The following is a 13,743-nucleotide window of genomic DNA, read 5'->3' on the forward strand; positions in this document are numbered from 1 at the left end:
CTTGGATGTTTCCTTGGGGTACAGTTCTCCAACTCAGATTTCTAGGTCAGAGGGTCGAGACCATCTTCCTGTTCTTGCACACGGCCCTGCCCTCTCCGGAAGGTCTACTCTCGACAGTCCGAGGGGACTGTCTCTCCATCCCCACGGCATTGACGACATCAGATTTTAAAATATTAATTTTGCTCATTTAATGGGCACGTCATCGTGCCTCAAAGTTATTTAATTCCCATGTCTTTCATTGCTGGTGAGACTGGGCACACTTCCATGTGAGGATTTACTATCCGATTTTCCTGGTGTGTAAACTGTTTATCTCCTCTGACATCTTATCAAGAGAAATCTGGGGGCTGACCTTATATATTTATATCAAACCTTTATGTACTTATATAGTACATTTTTCTCAGTTACGTTTGCCACTTTTTTATCCTACGGGAGCTTTCCAATTGTGAGGTGGATATTATCTAGTCCCATGTGGCTTGGGGTGAGGTGGGGCTAAAATGACTTATGGATTCTAGAGTAATTTTTTTATTTCAGAAGAAAAAGGAAAGCCAGTCATATGGCACTTCCTCTCTGGGCTCCTATATTCCTAGAAAAGGAAGGGCTGGGCTGAGAAGACAGCTCATTGCCAAGGTCAGTCTGGGGGAGTCTTTGCTGAGGGCAGGCCACTGAACTGAGGTTGTGTAGCTCCTCGTGGCCACACGGATTTCCCAGTCTATTATTTTCTCCCACTCACAGTATGGCCATGAGAGAAACAAAATATTCCAGTTAGAGTCATCAGTACAAGCTCTGACAATCCCCGGTGCAGGACAGTGGTTCCGGGGACAGGTGTGCAGCAGACAGGCCTGGCTCCGCCTCTCGGCGCTCGAGTTTAGCAGATGCGTGGCATTGGGTGAGTTACAACCTCTGCGAGCCTTAATGTCTTTGGCTGGAAAGTGATATTTTGCTATGGCAGCATAAAAAACCACCCCAAAACTTACTGACTAAAAACAACAATCGTATTTATTCTGTCATAATTTTGGAGGTCAGGAATTCGGATGGGGCTGCCTGGGTGATTCTTTTGCTTCATGTGGTGTAAATGAGGCCACTCGTATTTAGGCGGCGGTTGCACTGGGCTGGTGTCCGAGGTGGTGTCACAGCCGACTCTCCGCACTGTCTCAGGGCCTCCCCACGTGGTCAGGGCTCGGCAGTGAGTGCTCCAAGGCGAGAAGAGGAAGCTCTCAGTTGCTTACACCCGGGCCCAGAACACGTTACCAGGATCACTTCTGCCATATTCTATGGGTCAAGCAGTCACAGAGCCTGTGATATGAAGAGTGACAAGGACTTTGGGGCCATCTTTAACCTACCGAAAGTGGGGATGAAAACACTTGTGCTCAGGGCTGTCAGGATTAGATGAGATAGTGCATGCGGAAGCAGTTTTACTGTGAAGCTAATGAAAGTTCAACCGCGGGACTCCTTCATTGCACAGTCTCTTCCAAGTCCTAGCACCTAATTTTGTATTCATAATGTTTCTTTTCCTTTTCTTAAAGAGGACCCCCCCAAATCCTATAAGAATCAGGCCCTGCCAATCCTGCCTCTGCCTCCAGGGCGTGTGGAAGCACTCATTTAGCGCACTGCCGGGCACATAGGAAGCACTACAGGGGGCCCCTCCCCACCCTAGGCTAGCGCCTGGGCCCCTGTCTGTGCCTCGGGAGAAGGCTCCTCCTCTCACTCTGTGCTTTCCGTTTGTTCAGGATTATTTCTTTTCCTCCTTTTTAAAAATAAGAGTGAAACATGCTGAGAATAATTTCATAATCACAGGACTGCCCTCTCAATTGACCTCTGCGTTTACCCCCTGATCTCACCACCCACCAGGGAGGTGGACCTTACCCTGGGCATAATGCCAAGTTCTTAGCTCGGAAGCTCTATGATCTCCAAAGCAAATCAAGCTGAAGGGAGGCGAGCCAGCGGGCAAGGTAGTATTCCTGGTGCCCAGCTTGGTCTAGGAGGCATTGAAATTCCAGGGCTGAGGTCCTGGAGACAAAGATCATAATGAGACAGGAAGGTGGCAAAGGAAAGGACCCATTTGCATGACAATAATTGAGCCAAGAATAGAAAGCTAGAGGGATGCAAGGGTGAGGCTGGCAGCTGAGCTGGCCTAAACCTCACAAAATTGGACTGCTCAGCTGTGCTGTGCAGAAGAGTCCAGGCTAAACCCTGTGCCCTTTGGGGGAAGGGAGAAGGACATGGCCCCAGAGGACTGTGGGAAAGCTGGCCTGGCTGCACTTTGCCCTTCTCCTCCTCTGTAGGTCCAGAGCCCCACTTTGCTCTCCTTCTCATTTGTGTGTGGGCGCTGTGGCTATAGGGCTAACTGGACATCATGGCCACTCAGCAAGATCTCTGGGATGCCATTGTGATCGGGGCAGGTATCCAGGGCTGCTTCACTGCATACCACCTGGCCAAAAACGGGAAGCGGGTTCTTCTGCTGGAGCAGGTACTATGTCCCCTCTACACCCCTGACCTTAGGAACGTCCATGTCTCCTCCCCCAGAGATAGGTTTCCAGAGCTAGCAGGCTATGGGGCCAGGCTAGGGCCAGATCATCACGAATTCTGTGCAATGTGTATATAGCTCAGCTGCCTGGTATGTTTCGGGATAATGTAAAGAAAGTTCCACCCTCCCTAAGACCCACATTGGGTTTCTAGGTGCATTTCCTCCTTTTACTGCGCCGGACCCCACCCTCAGTTCCTGCCCTGGACCAAGAAAGTGTTCCAGGCCTTGTTCTCTTCCTTCTTGCCACCATTCTCTTCCTTCTGTGTCAAAATGACTGATCCGACCCAGAAAAAGAATCAGTTCTGCTCTGGGTAATGATAAGTAAAGATAATTTGCTTCAGAGGTAGGACTCTTCCTTGCACATTCCTGGCCTCTCACCCTGGAACCCAGCAGAGGTCTCTGTTTTTTTTTTTTTTTTCCTGCTATCTCCAGATAATAGCAACCTGCTTGTTTGATACACAGGAAATAAGACTTTGGTCCCTTTTTTCTTATAGAAAAGGTGACCCTGTGCAGGGCTGTCTACAGGGACCACGCACAGGTGGGTGGGCCTGCGTGTCTACAGGGTCCTTCCCAGGACACGTCCACCCAGCCTGCCTTCCAAAGAGTTCGACCCTCTGGTCCTGACTAAAGCTCTCCAGGCTTTGGTTTCTTCTGCTTGGCAATGCGCTGCATGGGTTAGAACACTTTTTGATTTCTTTATGAGTTTTCTCAAAGCCTGAGGGATTCTTGGTTTAACCTTGCTGGTAACTCTACATCTTTTGCTAAATCCCAAGTGGTCTCCTCGTCCCGAGTGAGTTGAAGCCACAGGAAAACAGTCAGCATCGGTTTCCTTGTCCACAAAATGAGGGGCTAGACTAGAATGCTCCCAAAGATTCTCTCTAGTTCTGCTTCTCTGTGAGTCCAGTGGGATGGGGTGGCAGCAGGGTGGCTGAAGACAAAGGAACAGAGGGACTCTGGGATGCAAATGATGTTAGCAGAAAAGGACTCGCGGTTCATGCTACTGAAGAGCTTCTGTTCTGATAGGCAGGTCCGGAACTTGGTCATAAAGCGGGAGTGGAAGCAAAGGTTTGGAGTAAGTGCTCCTGGTCGGCAGCTCCTGGCTGACTGAATGAGCTGGCTCCTCAAGGCGGGCAGGCAGTGCCAGGGGGAACGGCCTCAGCTGTCTCTCTGGCTTTCCACTTCTAGTTCTTTCTACCACACTCCCGAGGAAGCTCCCATGGGCAGAGCCGGATAATCCGAAGGGCATACCCTGAAGACTTTTACACCCAGATGATGGATGAGTGCTACCAGATGTGGGCCCAGCTGGAGCAAGAAACCGGAACCCAATTATACAGGTTGTATTCAGGGAGGAATTCCTTAAATCTCGGGGATGGCGCCCAGAGATGATTCTAGTCTGTGAGGGAGCAGTGCCATGAACACGTGAAGAACGTGGAGGGACACAGGGCCTAGGGAAGTGCAGGTACGTGGAAGCATTCTACTCGCCGTCATGGCCACCCCTCAGGCCCCGCGGCTCCAGCCAGGCTCTGAGTTCCAGGACTGGGCTCAGACCATGAGTTTGAGACCAGCAGAGGTTATATCTATGTCTCTTTGAAGCCATCTGAGGTTCTTGTAGGGCAGGGATTGTTACAGAAAAGGAGCCTGCTGTCTTGATTCTTTATATTCCTACCAGTATCATAACTTTCCATGCTGAGTGTACCTCCCAACTCCCACCCAGATCGACCCCTATAAATCCATTGCATTTTCTCTGAATACCTCCTCCCATAGGAATGAAATAGGGGTTCTCCTCAGACCCCATGGCTTGCCAGGCAGTGAGCCTGCAGCTCTTTCCCTCTTGCCTCTAGGGCTCTCTCTGACCCTCAAGGCCCCTCCTCACTGACCTATCAAACACTTCTGGGGAAGAAAGCAAACAGCCTGTGACGCAAAGAGAACCTTAACCACTCACCCCACCTCCCCTCCCACCTTCTCTGCAGCTCTTAACTGAACTTTCTACAAAACCCCAGCTCTACCCTACAGGGTGGCAGTTATTTTAATGGCCAGGAACCAAGAGGTTACTGTTCTGTTGCAAAAACACCATTAACTTAAGAACAAAGTGAAATCCATTATGCAAATACAGCTAGGGCAGCTAATTACAGATTTATTCCAGAGGCAGCTAATGCACCCAGCACCCAAATAAAGAAGTGTGTCTTGCTGAGGGGTGGCCTGGCAAAGGGACCCCTCTATGTCAGCCATCTGTGAATAGTGCTGAGTCTCTTGTACTAAAGGAACTGCTGAGACCTTGGAGGGCACCCTTCTTCCTAGCAGCCAGGGAGGCAACGAAAAGAGATGTGAGAAGAGTGTCTAGAAACTTTCATATGGAGGATGGTTCTGGTGCAAATTTGCCTTTGTGCTGTACCTCTTACCAGCTGTGTGAGCTTGGGAAACTTTCTGTACCTCTCTGTGTCTCATTTTTTTTCTCACAGTGTTTAATGGGGATTAAATGAGACTCTTATGAAATACTTGGCACAGTGCCTAGTACCTTTCAATATGTGGCAATTCCTTTTACCTGCTCTGGGTCAGCAACATCCTATCTCAATTGAGCAAGGGAGGAAGAAGAGCAGGAGGAGGTAGACAGGATGCAGCAACCAAGAATATCAAGAGGAAAGTCTGCTGGAGAGGGAGAGAGGGAAAGGCACCCTTGGATAGATTATAATCTTCCTTGGCAAGCAGGCAGGCCTGGTTTAAGAATAAACTCTGACACATTTAGCTATGTGGTTTGGTCATTATTGTTTAATGTCTTTGAGACTCAGTTTTTTAATCTGTAAAGTAGGAGGGATAATATCTATTTCATGAGGCTATTGGGAGGATAAGTATGTAAAGGGCTTAGACAAATCATCATCATCTTCATTGTCATCATCATCATCACATATTTAGTGCTCATAGCAAGAAAGTAAGGTTGTTCTCAATGTACTTGATACATATTAACTCATTGAATTCTCCCAAAACCTCATTAGAGGGTTGCTACTGAGTAGTCAGGGCCTTAACCTATTAGTGCAAATCAGAGGATTCCTGTAGTCTAGAGCAGAGCTTGGCAAACTTGTTCTGTAAATGGCCACATAACAAGTATTTTCGGTTTTGCATGCTGTATGGCCTTTGTTTGAAACTATTCAGTTTTTCCAGTCACTCAACTCTACCGCTGCAATGTGAAAGCAGCCACAGACAACGAGCGAACAAATGCGCATGGCTGTGTTCCAATAAAACTTTATTTATGGACACAGAGATGTCATCTAATTTTCATGTCATAAAATATTCTTCTTTTGCTTTTTAGCAACCATTTTAAAATGCAAAAACCATCTTGGCTTGTGCAACAGCAAGAACAAGTGTCAGATCTGATTTTGTCCCCGGGTCCTAGTTTGCTGGCTCCCTGGTTCAGAAGATGCCACAAAGTGGTTACTTTGTCTACCCCCCATTTCCAGACAAGGTCATTGCTAACTCATCCCAGATCAGAAGGCTGCTGATGTGCAATCTTTTTAGAGACAAGGACATATCACAGCCCTTCTTAAAAGACCATTCTGATGTCTCACAGCTTCAATTATGAAAAAAGGCAGAGTAAAGTGAATGTGCTTTGAAAAACCTTAAAAGTCCTATTGAGTGTGAGGAGATTATTATTATTATGATTATTATTATTATTATTAAAGTCTTTCCTATGGCTAACCTAATTTACTTAGACACACTAATTTATGTGGTTTCTTTACTTAGTAGGGACACAGAATGGACACTTTCCATCCCAATTCCTTTAGCTTTTATTTTTCATTTTGATTTTCTAAATGACCCATCATCCTTGTGGTTCTTATTCTCCGAGATTCTCCTGGAATAACTAGCAACATATCATAACCTGACTCACAGACAAGAATGTATTTACTTAATGCTATTGAATGATGATTTTAAAAAATAACACCTTCAGGAGTTGATAGGTAAGGTGGTTGTCCAATTCCTTCTATTCTCTTCTGCCACTTCCTGCGACAGGGGCATACTAAACATGGGTGTGCTCAGGATATTTGCATATATTCTGGGAACAGACGGTGACACATGTGTCAGATCACAAGGTCTGAGTCTTTTGTGATGTGTACAGCCAGGACGTTAATAGAAACGGCAAATCCCAGCTCCGTGTCCCCGCTCTTTCCTGCCCTGCCTTTTCCCTTTGAGTCCTACTATCTAGCTCCTGACCTGGGCTGCCCCTGCTTAGCTGACAATATCAGACAAGATCACAGCCGTAGGCAGTACAGCTGCTGGCAGAACCTGCTGGCCCCCTCCGCAGCTGCTGCTTCCTGTGTCGGGGAAGTGTCTGGCTTGTCAGCCACATCCCCTCCCTGGAGCAGTCTTTGTTAACCAATTCCACCTCGGCCCAGTGCACGGAAGATGAAACCCCAGGAGCTCCTCCAAAACCAACAAAGACAGCAGCCCTTACCAAGTCCCTCCCCCAATCCCTTCCTCAAGGTGACTCTGAGAGCTGGCGTGCCTGGCACTTTTAACCCAGACAGGGAAAAGCTGGAGGCTGGGATAGGGGATGGCAGATGCAAGGAGAGATGTCTGCCCCTCCCAAATCCTCCCCACTTCATCCTGCCTCCTATTCTATTCTGCTGTAGTAACTGTTGGAAATCCCTAATCACCAACTCCTTACATCATGTCCGTGGTTTTAGAGGGGCCATAGAGTCAACAAGACCCTTGGGAGGAATCTCTGATTACCTCTTCCTCGTGCCAGATCCAGCTAGGGTTGGAAGGAAGGCACAGTTCGTATCAAATGCTTTGCACTCCGCTGAGGACATTCGGGGAGGTGGGAGCTGCACCCCTTCAGGATTTCCTGACCACCCAGTCTCACTTCAAGGTGCTTTCTTTCTAGGCCAGCCCTGATCAGTCATTTCCTGAGCATTTCTTTTTCCTGTGATGCCTCCCCAAATTTTGCAGCTTAGGTCTGAGCAGAAAAAGAGGAGAGGAAGGCCCAGAGCATGGGGGTGAGAAATTGAAGCAGAATGAGCGGTCTGTTTATTGGGATCTAGGAAAAGCCATTAAGAAAATAAGCACTTAAATGATTTTCAATCTGCCCATGGAAATCATCTATCTTCATTCTGGGGGCAAAGACGCATTCTCCAATCCCGGTTTTGATTGACTGATTTCCAATTCTCTAAGCATTTCCCACAGGAGCTTCTCACCTATCTCCCATAATGACAGGCCTTTGCATTTCCAGGCAGTGTTTTACATTTATTTCTGATTTGCTCATAATGGTCAAAAATCTCTCTCCAATCCTAGGCGTTTCTCCAGCAATGCACGGTTTCCCTCAGGCCAAATAGCTCAGCTGTGATCCACGGAAAATGAGAATTTCCCAAACGCATCTTTGGACTAGGGGAGGGTCCAGCATCACAAATTCAGATGGAAAATTTCCCACTGTTAGATCAATATCTGGGCTAAGAAATAAATGCCACAGGGGCAGAGAGCTGGAGCAAAATGATTATGATCGGCACAGTTACATTCACGGGCAGCATCAGCTCACTGATTACTCCTCGGGATGGGGAGCTCCCGCTTCATCCACCACAGGACGGCTTGGGAATGAGGACGTCACTCAGCATTGCATAATTCAACAGATTGGCCCATTGTCTTGGCATGAGTTCATCTTCCCTGTATAGTACATTCTTGTAAGAGGGGTTCTTATTTTAAGGAAGAAAGGAAGGAGGGAAGGAAGGAAGGAAGGAAGGAAGGAAGGAAGGAAGGAAGGAAGGAAGGAAGGAAGGAGAGAAGATGAGAAGGAAGAAAGAAAAGGAGGAAGGAGAGGAGGGACAGAGGAAGAAAGGGAAAGGCAGTAAATATCAGAGCATATGAGACACCAAGTTTGCCCGTATTGCAGGCAGGGTTAGGTTCTGCTGCTCTATTTCCAGGCCAGGGATCTGACTGCTGAGGTGAGGCTTAAGTCAGGTCTTTCCCAGAATTCTATCCAGTTACAACTCCATTGGGTAAAAAGGGCTCAAGAAATACACTTGGGCAACTTCTTAATTATCCTGTTGACCAAGAAGTTTCCTAGGCAATTTTTTATTCTCTGGGAACCAATCTGAAGTTCTTTTGGGGGGCCACAGGAAAAAGTCTGCTTGCCGTCTAGTGGGGATTTCTCTAGCTTCCTTCTGCTGAGCTTTGAAGAGGGAGAGAGGCACCTCTTTATTGCTTTCCCACCAGTGGTGAATGCTGGGTAGGCGGGTGCCATAGCAAATGAATTGGGCACGCTGCGCGGCTCTGTGTACTGACACCAGCCCCGGGGCCCGCTGTGTCCCTAACCCCTCCCCGTCTTCTCTTTAATCCCCCCAACAAGATAATGTGGGATTTGGAAGCATGTAATATCCATGAGACTCCATTATAGGCTATTACGAGCTTTATATGCAGTACCTGGGGTATGTACCAGGCTGATGCTGGTCACTACGGCTGCTGGAACTGAGGGGGATGACAGGAATGGTTCCCAGGCCCAAAGTGACCCCCCCTCCATTGTTTACACCAGTTTCCACAAAAAGAGATCTCTGGTCTCTTGTGACAGAAAGACAGAAAGCATTAAAGGGAAGCAGCTTTCAACTTTGTTAGTGAGTAAGAAGCAGAGAGGGATGCATAGGGAGAAACAAAATTGTAGAATCACTAAATTAATTGGTGGAGTCCTAAGGAACATCTACTGGTGCTTCTGCATGAAGATGCTATGGGCATTTGGGTGGGATCTTCCTAGCAGCAGGTTTAGCATCCCTGGTCGCTGCCCACTAAATATGAGTGGCAACCTCCAGGCACTGTGACAGCTGAAAAAAAAAACGGCCCATCCTATTTCCACATGCCCTGGGTTGGAGATAGTACCACCCTGGCATGGAACCACCAACAGTCCAACAGTCGTTGTTGCAGAGGAGGAACCTGGGGCCTGGGGAGTGAGCGACCAGCGCAAGGTCCTGGAGGGGGTGCCAGGACGGGACCCGGAGCCAAAATTCCCCATGGAGGACACAAAACGGGCAGCTTCCGAGAAGGAATAAAAAGACAGGCAGACGCACAGAACATTACATGACAAGAAAAGGGACAGAGGAAAAAACAGCAGGGGTGGGAGGAAAGGGTAATGAATAGAGACAAAAATAGTGAATGGGGTCAGGGGATGGGGGAAAGGGGAAGAAATCACATCAAACTCACTGAGCACCTGCCCCTCTCGAGGTGTGGAAATAAGGAGGACTTAGGGTCTCTGCCCTTAAGGACAGGAGGGAGGATGGAGGGACAAGCAAACCTGTAAGTAGTGAGAGGCAACAGCAGACTTGGGAATGGGCTGGAATCCGGCTCAATAATATTGGGACTCTTGTGACAGAATCAAGATAACTTTGCCTGTTTTTTTTAATGTGAGGCTGGGACTCTTCTTGATGCCTGGCCCTGGGACCCCTGCCGGAGAGTGAGAGAGAATGGCCCAGAGCCCTGATACACGCCTTCACCCAGGTGTCTTTTGTGTGTGTGTATGTGTGTGTGTGTGTAACAGGCAGACTGGACTACTGCTTCTGGGAATCAAGGAGGATCAAGATTTAAAGACAATCCAGGCTACTTTGTCTAGGTGGGGGGCGAAACACCAGTATCTTTCGTCTGAAGAACTGCAGCAACGTTTCCCCAATATTCGGTTGGCCAGAGGAGAAGTGGGGCTCTTGGACGAGTTCGGTGGAGTTCTTCATGCATCCAAGGCCCTCAGAGTGCTCCAGGTGATGTTATGCAGAATTAGGGGCAATGCAGCTCCTGATATGGGCATCCTGGGTCCCAGTCAGCCTTGCCCCCACCCCTAACCTCCACTGGGTGAGAGTCTTTTTCAGGCTGGCTTTATTTAGTCTTGACCTTTGGGCAGGGCAGTTTTATACACCCTGCTAGGCCTTGTCAGTATGGGAAAGGAGGTCTAGAATCTGCACTCTCTTTTCTGCCCTAAGTGAGGGACTCTTTGTGAGTTCAACCAGGGTGAACCACATATGTAGTCTTTCCCTGATCCTGTCCTTTCAGGATGCAATTCAACAACTAGGAGGCAAAGTGTGTGATGGAGAAAAGGTGATGGAGATAAAACCAGGACTACAGATCATGGTGAAAACCACCTCCAGCACCTACCAAGCCAAGAACTTGGTCATCACAGCAGGTCCTTGGACCAACCAGGTCCTCTCTCTCCTGGGAATTGAGCTGCCTCTCCAGGTAGGGGAGCTGGATGCCTGAGAGTTGGTGCTTAAGAGCCAGATTAACTTGAGTTCACATCCGGGATCTGCCACTTGCTAGTGGATAACTTTAGGCAAATTTGTTTATGTCACTGAGCCTCAGTTTTATAACCTGTAAAATGGGGGTTTTACAGGTTATAAACAACCCTATGGTTGTTGGAGAATTAAATGAAATGATAAAGTCCGTGGGGATGATCTGGCTAGTCTAAGCACTGAATGAATATAAGGTATTATTTATACCTTATATTTAATAGAGAGAAAGAAGAGAAAACTGGGTGCAGTTATGGGAGAAGACTATGAGTTAGAGAAAGAGATCCAGAGATTTTTGTGCATCACAACATAATGTAACATGCAAATGACATGGGAATGGGATGAAGAAAGGATAGAGGAATTAAGTGGGGCATTGGGCTTATACTGAAGGGCTATAAGACCCCAGAAGAAACTGTTCTCGTTGTCTTTAGAGTCCCAAGGCTTTCCTCATTCATCTTCTACTTTTTCTCCTTGCTTCAAGACCCTGCGGATCAATGTGTGTTACTGGCGAGAGAGGGTTCCCGGAAGCTATGGCGTGTCTCAGGCTTTTCCATGCTTCCTGGACCTAGACCTCAGTCTGGCTCCCCACCACATCTATGGGTTGCCCTCCGGAGAGTACCCAGGGCTGATGAAGGTGAGTGAAAGGCAGAGAGAAAGCTAGAAGGGGTACACACAAAATTGGGGCAGCTGCCCTTACTTCCCTGGGCAGACTCCCTAGGATTCCAATGGGCAGCGTCAGAAGTCTACTCCACTATTCACTACTTGCAGTACAAGACTCCCAACTATCCTGAGGCCCAGCAAAGGGAGCTCTCCCTGTGTAAACAGAGGGTTAGCGAATGAACAGCTAGGGAATGAACAACTAGGCAACCTTGCCTGGCAACAAGCAGCATCTGTCAGGACTGGGAAGCCTGGAATGATGGATGGGGGTCTTGTGTGTACGAGCCTGTCCCCTGGGCTGGGTGGGTGTGCAGGAATGCTGGCCCTGGCAGCTCACACTGCTCTGATTGGGAGCCAGGTCAGCTATCACCACGGCAACATTGCAGCTCCCGAGGACCGGGACTGCCCTGCAGCATTCTCAGATGTCCAAGACATCCAAATCCTGAGCTGCTTTGTCAGAGACCACTTACCCGACCTAGAGCCCAAGCCTGCCATTGTGGAGCACTGCATGTACACGGTAAGGGTGTGGGCAGCCCTGCGGGAGCGGGAGGCGGCAGCTCACCCTGGTGCTCCTCGGGCTCGACTTGACTCCTGACCTAGTATGTGACTTGAGACAAATAAGTTCATTGCTGCGGGTCGGTTCACCTCCACCAGAGAGGGCCCGTTAGGAGTTATTCATATGCCTTTTCATTAGAAAACTAGGCTTATGCCTGGTAGTCCTTTGCTATGTCTCCCAGAAGGGCTCTAAAAGATTTTTTGGCAAGATGTTCTAGTTGAGCAGGCCTTAGGGACAAAGAGAAGAGACAGATGTCACCAGAGCCTGAGGCATCTTGGCCAAGTTAGTTTATGCGCATTAACTGAGCACCTACTGTGTTCATAGCTCTGTGCGAGAAGAGAGGCAGATGGACAAATGAGAAAGACTGACATACCCAAGGGGGGCACTGGCGCGCAGAGAAAGTTCCGGGCCGCATTTCCATTCTTTCTGGAAAGAAATGCAGCCTGGTCCCCTCCTTTCTGAGCCTGCGATTCTTCCTCCTCCCTTTAACTTCAAAGGACACGGGTGTGGTTGTTTCTTTCTAGAACACCCCTGACAAGCACTTCATTCTTGATCGACACCCAAAGTATGACAACATTGTCATTGGCGCTGGATTCTCCGGTGAGTCTGAGGAGAGGAGATGGTGGGTGCTTTAAAGCTGACCTACCTCGGTGCCAGGCAAGATGCGTTTTTCCATGCTCTTCGCTGGCCAGATAGTGCCCATCGCCCGGACGCGGAGTTGTCAGGGGCCGGGCAGGGTGCTTGGAGAAGAACAGGACTCGTAGTGGGAGGCAACTTCTGGCGTTGGGATGTGACCAAGAGAACTAGCTCTGTCTGGGGGCTGGGGCGGGGGCTTCCTCTCTGAAGATGCCGGACAACCTGCTCTTCTTTCTCTAGGGCACGGATTCAAGCTGTCCCCTGTGGTGGGCAAGATCCTGTACGAACTAAGCATGAAATTAACACCGTCCTATGACTTGACACCTTTTCGAATCAGCCGCTTCTCTGGCCTGGGCAAAGCTCACCTTTAACCCCTGGCCGGCAGCCTCCCTTATCTCCTTCTCGGATGAAGGAAGTGGCTGTGAGACGCCATCCCTGCTCCTGCTCTCGAGTTCCCCATAAACACCAGATGATTTCATCTACCTTCTTTCCCTATCTAGCTCCCCAGTGACTTCTCAGCTGGATGTCTGTGTGAGGAGGGGGCACAAGGACTGGCTCAGGAGACCAAAGCAATTGTTAAAATTCTCTTCACTGGGACAGTTGATGAATTTGAAATGGATCTGATTAAAGCTGCTTGGGGGAGAGTGAATAAGATGATGTGTACATGACTGCTGCTCTTGAAGTTCCTTTCTTAAAACTAGAGCCACCCTCCATTTACAAACTCCGGTAAAATCTGGCTCACCGTGCCCCGCCCCATAAATGTTTGTTGGAAAAAAATGTGTTACATAGCTCTGACTTTGTGGCTCAGTTGGTTGGGTGTTGTCCCACAAAGTGAAAGGTTGCTGGTTCGATTCCTGGTCCGGGTACATGTTTGAGTTGTGGGTTCAGTCCCCCAGTTGATGTTTCTCTCCCTCTCTTCCCATCTTTCTAAAAATAAATAAATAAGATTTTTAAAAATGTGGTGAATAAATAAGTAAATAACTGCATGGCATTAAAGTCTGTGGTGGGTTTTATTTTCCATGGGACCTCATTTTTTACAGACTTTACCCATCTAAATCAGCACCACAGAATCCATTGCCCCAGGAGTCCTTGGGGGCTGTATCCCCTTGGTGCACTGCACCCTTTTC

General features: G+C 48.4%; 1 protein-coding gene across 2 annotated transcripts; it reads left to right on the forward strand.

The window, feature by feature from the left end:
* Nucleotides 1–2,255: 2,255 nt before the first annotated feature.
* Nucleotides 2,256–13,624, forward strand: PIPOX (pipecolic acid and sarcosine oxidase). 2 transcript variants are annotated; one of them, XM_037162841.2, is made up of 8 exons: nt 2,256–2,467; nt 3,710–3,858; nt 10,104–10,245; nt 10,535–10,717; nt 11,249–11,401; nt 11,783–11,941; nt 12,505–12,580; nt 12,857–13,624. In XM_037162841.2, the coding sequence occupies exons 1-8, from the start codon at nt 2,354–2,356 to the stop codon at nt 12,985–12,987; spliced, it is 1,107 nt and encodes a 368-aa protein (XP_037018736.2). In that variant the 5' UTR covers nt 2,256–2,353; the 3' UTR covers nt 12,988–13,624. The 2 variants fall into 2 exon arrangements, with proteins under 2 accessions (XP_037018736.2, XP_037018735.2); XM_037162840.2 differs by having other exon boundaries at nt 2,257–2,467; nt 10,032–10,245; nt 12,857–13,623.
* The last annotated feature ends 119 nt before the right edge of the window (nt 13,625–13,743 follow it).

This window comes from Artibeus jamaicensis, unplaced genomic scaffold (assembly GCF_021234435.1).
Source record: "Artibeus jamaicensis isolate MK-2021 breed Jamaican fruit bat unplaced genomic scaffold, CSHL_Jam_final contig_2790, whole genome shotgun sequence".
Classification (NCBI taxonomy): domain Eukaryota; kingdom Metazoa; phylum Chordata; class Mammalia; order Chiroptera; family Phyllostomidae; genus Artibeus; species Artibeus jamaicensis.

What these genes read in the sequence shown, in the direction of transcription:
- PIPOX (XM_037162840.2), top strand. Translation starts at nt 2,354, where the DNA reads ATGGCCACTCAGCAAGATCTCTGGGATGCCATTGTGATCGGGGCAGGT. An exon ending in AGTACCCAGGGCTGATGAAG is followed by an intron (nt 11,402 to 11,782) that starts GTGAGTGAAAGG and finishes ATTGGGAGCCAG; the next exon opens with GTCAGCTATCACCACGGCAA. An exon ending in CATTGGCGCTGGATTCTCCG is followed by an intron (nt 12,581 to 12,856) that starts GTGAGTCTGAGG and finishes TTCTTTCTCTAG; the next exon opens with GGCACGGATTCAAGCTGTCC.